The sequence below is a fragment of the Dermacentor variabilis genome, chromosome 7 (genome assembly GCF_050947875.1).
Source record: "Dermacentor variabilis isolate Ectoservices chromosome 7, ASM5094787v1, whole genome shotgun sequence".
Taxonomy (NCBI): domain Eukaryota; kingdom Metazoa; phylum Arthropoda; class Arachnida; order Ixodida; family Ixodidae; genus Dermacentor; species Dermacentor variabilis.
In genome coordinates this window covers 47,494,386-47,504,774 of record NC_134574.1, presented here as the reverse complement: position 1 = coordinate 47,504,774, position 10,389 = coordinate 47,494,386, and the positions used below count along the sequence as shown (strand labels likewise).

The 10,389-nt window shown below is 43.4% G+C and overlaps 1 protein-coding gene across 1 annotated transcript; it reads left to right on the top strand.

The window, feature by feature from the left end:
- The first annotated feature begins 400 nt into the window (after positions 1 to 400).
- Positions 401 to 10,136, top strand: LOC142587424 (sulfotransferase ssu-1-like). The gene is made up of 2 exons (XM_075698436.1): positions 401 to 491; positions 8,834 to 10,136. Exon 2 carries the CDS (start codon positions 8,854 to 8,856, stop codon positions 9,796 to 9,798), a length of 945 nt encoding a protein of 314 aa, XP_075554551.1. The 5' UTR covers positions 401 to 491; positions 8,834 to 8,853; the 3' UTR covers positions 9,799 to 10,136.
- The last annotated feature ends 253 nt before the right edge of the window (positions 10,137 to 10,389 follow it).

The window sequence follows — 10,389 nt, the reverse complement described above, 5'->3', positions numbered from 1 at the left end:
GAAACAATGGCACTGGCATGACGGAATCAAATTTCGCGACATCTGGGGGAACAGTCGTTTCGGTTTCAATTCAATGTTTATTTCGAATTAGTAGAGACTTGTAAATAAATATCCTGCAAACGCAAGCACCTGAAAAGTTCATTTCGTAGTAGGCGGAAAGAAGTATTTCTTGCAATTAATGGCATTTGTGTCGTAATTTTTTGCACACATTCTTGCTTTTCCCAGCAAACACGAGTGGAAATTTTGTTACGCCAAATTATCATGTTTCATTGTTTCCACCACTGTGCTCTTTAGTTTGACTGATAACACGTGATAAGGAGCCCGACTTCGTCAACAAGTTCTTATCTTTGAGCACCTTTACAGCAGCACCACCGCAGACGTATCGCCATTTCAGTTGTCTCTGTAAAGCTGAGCATCTGGATGACATGTTCCATTGTTAGCGTTGTCAAGAGACGGCACCCAGAAGCCGCGTCGCAGCAGTCTGAATTCAGGTGAGAGCAGAGAATTAGAAGCGCGATTTCTACTGGAAGCACAGAGTAGGCCTGCCAACACTTCGTTAGGTAAATTGGCGCCCAGGGGGCAAACAGACCTGAAAAACGTTTAACGTCGGGCTACAATTAATCACAGCAAGCAATGATTGGCGTGTTGTGACCACAGCACTTTGCTCGGCTTTCGCACGCGCATCCACGCTTTCGCAGTTTTTGCACTTCACATATGGCATTCTCAACACATCTTTCCTTGCAATTTGAGCGGCTATAGCCCAACATAGGTCAGTTGAATATGCCATCATGTGTCCGCTGCTGCCGTAGTTTTGGGGGGTGTTGGCGAATTTCTGGAAGGGAAGTTCTCATAGCTTGTCAGAGAAGTGAAGCTAATGCTTGCCCGTCTTTCACCTCTCAAATAGAGCCTTGTAGGGTGATGTTCGATTACAGATTTAAATAATTTGGCTCTGTTATTGTAATTCTAGATTATTTAGAAAATGAAATCTCGTTAATCCTAACGAGTATAGTATTAGTATTGATGACGTTATCCCCAGTAAAATATCCCAGGATCATTTCTGACAATCTATGAACTCTACAGTTATCAAAATTCCGAGGTGCTCTGGTGGGAGAGAAGTGCAGAATAGTCGCTTTTGTTTTTCAATCTTCTTTGATCTGTCGTCATTTCCAGTGCACATAAGCAGTTTAGTAGCCAGTATTTATCTTTAGACGCAGCTCATTGGGCAGCAACAAAGCTACCAAAGCAAAAAACGCTAAGCCACAAACTGTTTCTAGAAACAGCGACTTTTTCACCGGTTTAGTTGCAGCCAATTTGCCCTCCTTAGAGAAATCGCGTGCATAAACATGCTCAAAGAAAGTGTCACTCTTGCATTCTTTCGCTTTCAAATAGACTCCAAACGGACAGTACGCACACAGCCGATCGAACATTTCCGCAAAAAAATATTGCTTGTTGTAGAAGTTGAAGCAACATGTGTAAACTAGTAGAACAGTGAGACATTTTTAAACTTTACGAAAAACTCGGAAGAGTTGACAGATAAGCAGGATATTCAGATTTCACAACTAAAACCAGTAATACAGAGAAACATGTAGCGTAGTATTAGATGAATTAAGTCGTGATTAGCTCGTGGTAAGTGTGACAACGCCGCTTCATCGCTATAAGCTAATGTCTTATCATGTCCCTCCGAGCCCCTTCTGAGATGGCTGCTTTGCAGCTTCAACTTCGCGACATCATTGTCACTCCAGCAATTTCTTAACGCGATAGCATTAAGGACGCTACATTGCAAAAAAAATCAGATGTTGGACGTCGTTTCGCGAAAATAAATCCGAACCACAACTACGCTGGCCCTCCGCGTCGCGCAGAGGCGTTACTGAATTACTTAAATTTCTCAAAGTAAAATGCGTGAGAAAAATTGTAAAGTACGACATAAAGACAACCTACACACATGATGTCGTCGTATTGTAACTGCAATATACCTGAAAACATAATTATATGCCGCGGAAACTCAAATTCACACCACTGTTCCAGTGTTTCTGCCACTTCTAGAGCGGCGCGGCCTTGTTCCTTGGAACAACACCATGTATATGGCGCTTGCCTCCGCGCGTCCGCAAAAAGATGCGGGGTTCAGGAAGCATTACAAGCAGTCAGAGATGCTTGAATGCTTTCGCGTTCTACTGAAACACGAAGGTTAAGAGCCTTCCAATTTTTTAAAGCATCCTTGTTTATAGGCCAGTGTAATGCAGCCTTCAGCGGCGTTTAGAAATTCGCCCAGCGTTGTTGCACTTGGAAGCCATGAGAAGGGTGCGTCAACAATCCGATATCGTTGCCTTACAATCTGTTATGAGGTGTATTGGACTTCAGTCGAACTCTTTCGTGGCCACGGGAAAATACAATTACTGGCCGTTCGAAGAAACAACTTGTCGCCAGAAGAATGATTTAGAATATAATGCGGTACTATTTATTGTAGAAAATACATTACAGGCCACGCAGGTTACGCAAACGCAAGAATTACAAGGAATTTTATAAGTTTTAAAGAAATCTTTTCAATGAGAGCATTTATTGTCCACCAAAAGAAAACTATACTGGGCGCTGTTTCTACAGAAAGATCACGCGCTTTACAATGATTTGTTCCAAGAATACTTTCCTGAAAAAATATTTGCACGCGCTGTTTTCTGGGAGAAAGTACATGAAATTTAGGCTTTCTAGGGATCATGTGATGATATGAAGCAGTACCCGACTTGATCACGCAAAGTCAGCCTGCGCATTTCTGACGGAAAACGTGTCTATTGTGCACAACTTAGCGGTCCTGACAGCACAGCTTGCAGGATATGCCCAACTACAAGCTTGCATGTCAGGCCCTCCTGCTTGCTTTCGTGTTGGAAGGGCGTAACGGTCTTATCGGTCGAACCCCAGCAGCTGCCAGAAGAGCTCAGCGTGAAAAGAAAATGGCCTTAGTTGGTGCTTCTATGAAATTACAAATTCTGCAGACATCGAGCAGGTGCCTACTTCTATATGTTGGATGCACTGTAAAGCTTTTTTTATCGCACTTTAATGAAATAATTCCGGCGAGAGTTGTAGCCTAACTTCACTTTTGGACAGTCGCAAAATTTCATTACCGCCGTTCAGCGCTATGAGCCAAATTTGATGCGCTGTATTCACGAGCAGCATGCTATTGTTAGGAAGCCGTGAAGGGCAAAGGCTACGCCAATTTTCAGGACAATACGCAGGCGTTAGTTTACCAAATGCTGCATCCTAAATACATATCTTCCCAAGAAACTAAGCCCAAACTCATTATGAAAGTCCTTTCGCGGGTTTACTAGCAGTTAGCGTTAAGCATCGGCAGGTCGTTCTCAAGGCGCTATAATTTGAGGTCTATGTCATCGCTCACCGGTGAGTGGTTTCAACTGACGTGGTAACGAGAGGGTTAAAGATCAGCTGTGTCTCAGCTATGCAGCTTATGGCACGTGCAATGTCCCAGAAATACATGCCGCATAGGATCGAGCACCTTCAGAAAACAGATAATGAGGCTATTATACCAGCCACACATTAAACAGAGTAAAACGTTATCCCGTATTGGCTTCTCATATCCCTCGGTTCATTTTCTGCTTAGCCTCGCGTACTTATTGTTACAATTTGTTGCTGCTTGGACACATTTTATTTACATTGACGAGTACATAACTTCGAGGATTATGAAGCATTTTTCTATTTTCATTGTATGCATATTCTGCTTAATAATTCTATTGCAGCCCTGTCTATACCCACATGGTGGTTAAGAGCCAGTGATGTGTACGCTACTACAGGGTCACGATGAGTTTCATTGAGGACAATTTGGGGGAGTGATGTTTCCTCAACAGCTAAACTGTCATTTCGGGTTATTGTTTTGTTCGTACCAGCTAGTGACCCGGTGCAGTGTTCTTTTTTTTAGCAAATGCGTATTTTTGACCAACAGAAGCACAGTTATCTCAGTTGTAGCGCGGTTGAAACGTACGACGTCCTAGAGTTGTCGCTCATCTTGAGAGCAATGACCGATGTAGACGGTGGTATTGTCAGTGGCACTTAAAGCATCAATGAGGTCACACATTGCAGCTTTCATCAGAGAGCTGTAGTTCTGCGCAGTAATCAGTGCTGCGTTGAAATCCTCGTATTCGACCAGCAATGTTGATCGCCTGCCTCTAACAGTACTTCTTAGTTCAACCCGTGGGAGTTACAGAAAAAAAAACATATTTACTGAAACGTCCGTGTGAAAACTGGTAGAATATACAAAATGAACCTTTATTTAAACAGTTTCTGCTAGCACGCTAACTTGTGACGCGATTCCACCTTCGCTTACTTGCTTTCTTTCCATAACATCCACTTGTGGGTTCATATGGGTAAAAGAATGTAGTATGAAAGTATACGACGGTAAAAAAAAAGATGTCTTTGTGATAAGAACTGATCGGGGCTTGGCTTTCTGTTATTCTCAACAAGTTTATTGAGAAGCCTTTAGGACAATATTTAGAGACGTTTAGGCTCTTAACTAGGAATGTAAGCTCGCCGTACAAAGGCAACACTGTTGTTATATTATAAACTAAGCAACGCAAGAACTTTGGAAATCGCGCAGGAGGAGCAGCTAAGTGGAAATATAATAAGAAATAAAAAATGCCAGGAATCAGATGATAACTCCAATTGTTTCTACTGGCATCCCCTCAGAAACAGGATAGCGACAAATGAGTCACGGGTGAGCTACTTATGTGTTGCAAGACATACACATAACCTACGCGTTACACATACACCTACGCGTTACTTAATCGTTACAATATACTTCACTGAAACACCGAAACCCCAAGGAGTGAAAAAAAGTTCTTTGCGCCTAGCTTCCAAACCCAAGCGATCAGCCAAATTTTACAGGCCAGAAACGCCATCTGGAATTGCATGTACAGCACGACGTGCAGGCGCGTGTGCGAAACATCCACACATCCAGGAAATTTCTGCAGCCAGAATGAATTTGCTATGAAACTTCAGTGACCGGTGAAATATTTATTAAGGTTAATAAAGCTGTATAGACGGGGCAATAAGTTAGTCTATAGTCCGCTTCCCGAAGCGCCCAAAATTTCTTCCAACGTAGCTATCGTCGTAATGCAGTCATGAAATAAATACACAATAGGCTTACTAATGAGCCATTGCGCTCGGTTGGGCTGAAGTCGAGTTTTCCCGATAAACCCAGATCGAGCCCATTGATCATATAGGCTTCAATTCACAGTTTTTTCCTGCGTGCAGTAGATGATGCTTGCCTAACTTGGCTTAGCTGAGTAATTAGCTGTCCATGGTAAAGCAAGGAGTTCTTCCGTCGTATCGGGATTTTCGGATAATAAGGCAAATGGGACGACGTTTCGTAGTGAAGACGCCAAGTGGCACTTATGTATGCGTAATTACTGGGCATCAGGAACTTTAGATTTGTTTATTTTATTTGTATTCAAATCGCCACATTGTATCGGAAACTGTATCGGAAATGTACCAGACAGCTACGCATTGCAATCAACGAATCCGCTCATGACACCTGAGATGACTGCTAATGTAAGTAAAACGGGAGATCAACGTTGAGATCAGCACCACAGAATCCGAAATGGAGTACATATATCAAGGCTCTTTCTGAAGCCTAGTGTGAACAATAATATTCTGTGAAGTCACGTAAAGAGTTGCAGCATCGCCCGATAAGCGAAGCTTGAAGCGCGATAGCAAATTGTTAGACAGCTATACGAAGTGAATTGTTCAGTTGCCTCCTCCGTCAAAACTACCGTAAACATGCGCCTACGAGCTAAATTAACAAGCACGGTGCCACGCTCGCACATGCAAGCTTGAACGCCTCTCTCTCTATGACCGCGGACGCTGGCTGCCCGAGCGCTGGCGTCAGGAAGAGCGGCAGTAGCGGCGAGCGAATCCCCCTTCGCGCCGCCTCTCGCATCAACGCTAAGTAGGCCCTCGTAGGCGCGGCGCAGCTGAAGTCCCACCGATGACCTCCAAGCTAGGGAATGTGCGACCGCGCTCAGCAGTGCCTTGCGATGCCGCGACCGTAGTCGTAGAGATGCGGCCCTAACCAGCCCCATTCCCCGGGAGGACGCCACATCACTAAGCCACCCTCCTTCTCGGCTCACCCTCACGCCCTTGACCTTGCACTTACAGCATGCGGTTGTCGCTCGCGACCTGATCGCAGTTGGACTTGACACGGAACCTTACGGCGACGACGGCAGTGGGAATTCACCTGGAGTGTCCAGACAATTGCTATCGAAATAAATCGTTTGGAACGCATTTTTATGAGTATCTCATGTCACGAAAGGAGGCAGCAATCGTGAGATTGAGGGAGAGATATCTAAACGTTTATTAACTGAAAAAAAAAGAAGTTACATAAATAAAATGCCCCCCTTCCCAGTAATTTTTGTGCGAGAACGCATAATATTTAAGGCCTGCCCAATGACAGGCTAATAACGTTGAACATGGGTGAATCGAACTGCTCAAATGCAAGACAATGTGCTTCCTCAACGTCAAAGACATTTCGACATTGAAACCGGTCGAGAGACAAAGGCACTTCTCTCCAGTGAAAGACCAAAAATAAGCGACTTCAGAGCAGGTTTCCTTTTACCCCAGAAGGACTTTGGAGTCTCGGTGGAAATTGGTTGCTGGAATTTCGCTATCTACTCTCCAAAAATGTTGCTCAAATGTTAGTAACAGTAGCAGCTACTACTTTTCACGTGCAAATACTACCATTTCAATAGGTATTTCCTAACTAAAAAGGTTGCGTAATAGTTAACCTGTTTTAACATACGTCCTACGTCAATGCAGTTACTACGAGTTCATACATAATGCTTCACCTACAGTAATCGCGGCTACCTCATTTCTCGCGTTTATTACGGTGTGTGCGTAATTGTCGGTTGTAATGCAACGCTTAGGTGCCGCTTACATATGCCACCGCGCTGTCGGATGTAAATAAATATTGCGCTTCACTTACCTCTAACGAACACAAAGATACTGATCACAGTACATGTAGACAATACCACAAAACACTGAAAAAAATGCGAAGATTGTGCAGGCAAAGTGAGAAGAGAATTACTGAATAACAAAAGTCTGTCCAAGTTATTTAAAATGATGTTTGCTTTCCGTTCGTCACGACGTTAAACTTTCGTCAAAACCAATCGCCAGCGGCTGTCGTTTTTCCTTCGCGATCCCCCTTCTTGCGAAACGTTTCTTTTCTTTTTATCTCTGCACATATGACATCTCACATAACAAATATACTCGCCTCAGGAAAAGTATACGTAATAGGAATTCTTGGATGAAGCCGATTTCCTCCTCCACCTACAAACGTAAATTGAATTGTGGGACAGTACTTCAAGCTTTGCATTGCGTGCTTTCCAATTCAGTCGTCAATTTCACTTTGAATTCGTTCAGAATAAATTAGACTTTTTCGGTGAGCCTGTGGTGCATGTACTTTCACTCAACCCCCGTTGGACTCGCAGCTCCTGTTCCTTAACGGACAGATGCAAAACTTGAGTACATGAATTACGTTGCACTGAGAAAAGGCAGACCCGAACCACGCCTTAGGCTGACGTCGCCTGAGGATATTATGATGTCACGAATGTGGCACCCATAAAGTTTCTGATTAAAGTAACATATGCTGCCGTATCGTGGCAACCATGCTAAAGAGTGGGACCGTAGTGGTAGCACAAGTTGCTTCTCTTTCGAGCTGTTGCTGCAATATGGAGTCGTTTGCAAACGAACTGCTGCACTGCTAAGTAGAAAACAAGTTCAGTGAGCGATAAAATTATTATTATAAGGCATCACCATATTCTAACTAGTTTAAAGTGATTGATTATTTTGCATGCGCACTCATCACACGAGGCTTGGTATTGGCTGGAGCATTATATCGGATACCTTGCCTTGCGTAGGCGACGCTTTCAAATATACAGGTGCTTTTCGGTCGCGTATCGCCCCTAAGAAAATCTTTCAGGTAAATGTATACTAATCCATAGAACGTTGAAGAATGCATAGTATAGACCTCCGTAGACAAAACTGGACTATCTCGTTCTGATAGCGGGTCATGTCTGATGTCGATTTTGGGAACTTCTAAATATTCTCTACAATCACGCGTGGAAATCGAAAAAAATTGATGTGACGCTCGCCGACGCCTCTTGGTTCCGAGCCGTATAGTAACTGCGTGACTGGTGCTGTGCGCCGATGGTTTTCAAGAATCCTGGATTGCACAAGGTTTTCGTGAATATCATTCTAATGTGCGAGTTCAACCCGATTTTCCAGGGATCACAAATACACACGCACGCACACACGTACAAACACACTAAACCATTTTAGCAGAATACATCTGGTGAGCTTATGTGACAAAATTTCAGGATTGGTTAAGGACTACATGATGGCTGGAGGATTCTGTGAGACATATCACTCCTGATAATGAGTACTTTTCTTAAATGCTTGGATGTACTGACATCGCCGTGTGCGAGCGTATTACAATTAAAATATCATGTGTTGGAAACATCCTCAGATATGAAAATCGAAAACATCGGTAGTTCCTTCTTTGAAAATGCGCCTAGAAACGAACAGATATGATGAGTGATTTCACATCGTAGTTGCACAAGTGGATACTACCCAGTCACGTTGTTAGATTTAAGGCGTACATACATGCAGGAATATGATGCACTGCTATACATCATACTGACTGGTATAAAGCATGACACCTTACTAAGAACATCGTCTGTTTCCTGAAAGTATTTACATGCCATATGTATTAACAATTGGTCACAGCAATAAATACTTGTGTCTTGCAAATAAGCATTTCCGTTTCATTCTATTGCAGCAACCCGGCCAGCATCTGCAATGAACTGTGAAGACTACACCATTATCCGAGGCCTGCCAATGGCCAACTTGTTCCCCGAAGTCAACGTTCGTTCGGCGATGGATTACCAGCCAAGCAATAGTGATGTGATCATCGTTAGTTACCCAAAATGTGGCACGACATGGACCCAATACATTGTGTCCAACATTATAACCAAAGGCAAACCACCAAATGATCCAGGAGAGTTTATGCTGCACTCTCCCTTCATAGAATTGTTTGGCGCTGAATCTGCAATGAACCCAGCAAGGAAAGGTCCCATTATAACGCATCTGCCAATGAAAGTGTTCCCGTACACCATGCAGGCAAAGTACATTTATGTCACCAGGAACCCTTACGACTGCTGCGTCTCGAAGTATCACTTTCTGAAAGGCATCACGCCAAAAGCTTACGAAGATGCCTCCTTTGAAAGCTTTGTTAAGAAATTTGTTTCCGGACAACTGCTCTACGGAGACTACTTTGATCACCTGCTCCCTTGGTATGACCAACGAAACGAAGCAAATGTCCTCTTTCTCACGTACGAGCAGCTGAAAGCCGACACGACGCAGTGGATTTTTAACATAGCCGAGTTTCTTGGCGAGGAGCATATCAGGGCTCTTAGGGAAGATCACGTGCTCCTGCAGAGTGTAGTAGAAGCGGCGAGTCTGAGGAATATGAAGGTCGTCTTTAATTATAGCCCGCACGATAGAGTAAATCGTATGCTTGAACTTCCACCGGAAAAGTCTCTGAAACTTGCCGAAGTTTTCAAGAAAGCACCCGTAACATATAAAGAGACGCACGAGGGTTGCGGCTATGTCCGCAAGGGAATTGTAGGCGACTGGAAGAGCCACTTCACACCGGAGCAGATTAAACAAATGAAGGCGTGGATTGAAAAGAAGACTAAAGAAAGCGATGTGATGCACTTGTGGAAAGACATAGATCTCCCTTGAGGTGTACGGCGCCGTATATTTGTGATTGTTTGATAAAACACCAGCGGACTTCCAGAGAAAACTGATGTTTAAAAAATAACAGCGCTTGTGGTTATTGGTGCATTGTCCCCCAATTGTAGTTTGCTCAATTTGTAACATCGTGATGCACATAGATATTTAAGCGAACCAGTGAAAGGTAATGTATCTATTTATGATCGCGCAAATGAGGTCGATAGCTTACAAAGAAGCTAACACACCATAGAATAGGCTATAAACATCAGCGGCAACATTGCTTACGTTTTAAATGTCTTTTTCTGTCAGAGAAAAGCTAAATAAAACAATAAGGTTTACCTGTCTAAGGACATCACCCTTCTACGATGGCAAAAGAAAAGCATCCCCTCTTGCCGTGAGAAGAAGCGAGGGAAGCCAGACAAAGGACGAGTGGCAAAGCCACCTTGAAATTCTCGCTCTACCTCACGGTGGCGTCAATAATTTCTATCCCGCCTGTTGGGATTGAGTTAATGTCTTCTTCTTTAACATAGAATACATCGTACTGTAGAAATATAAAGCCTGAAGTAAACGTGTTTTGAGGGCATTTTCTGAGTCACAATG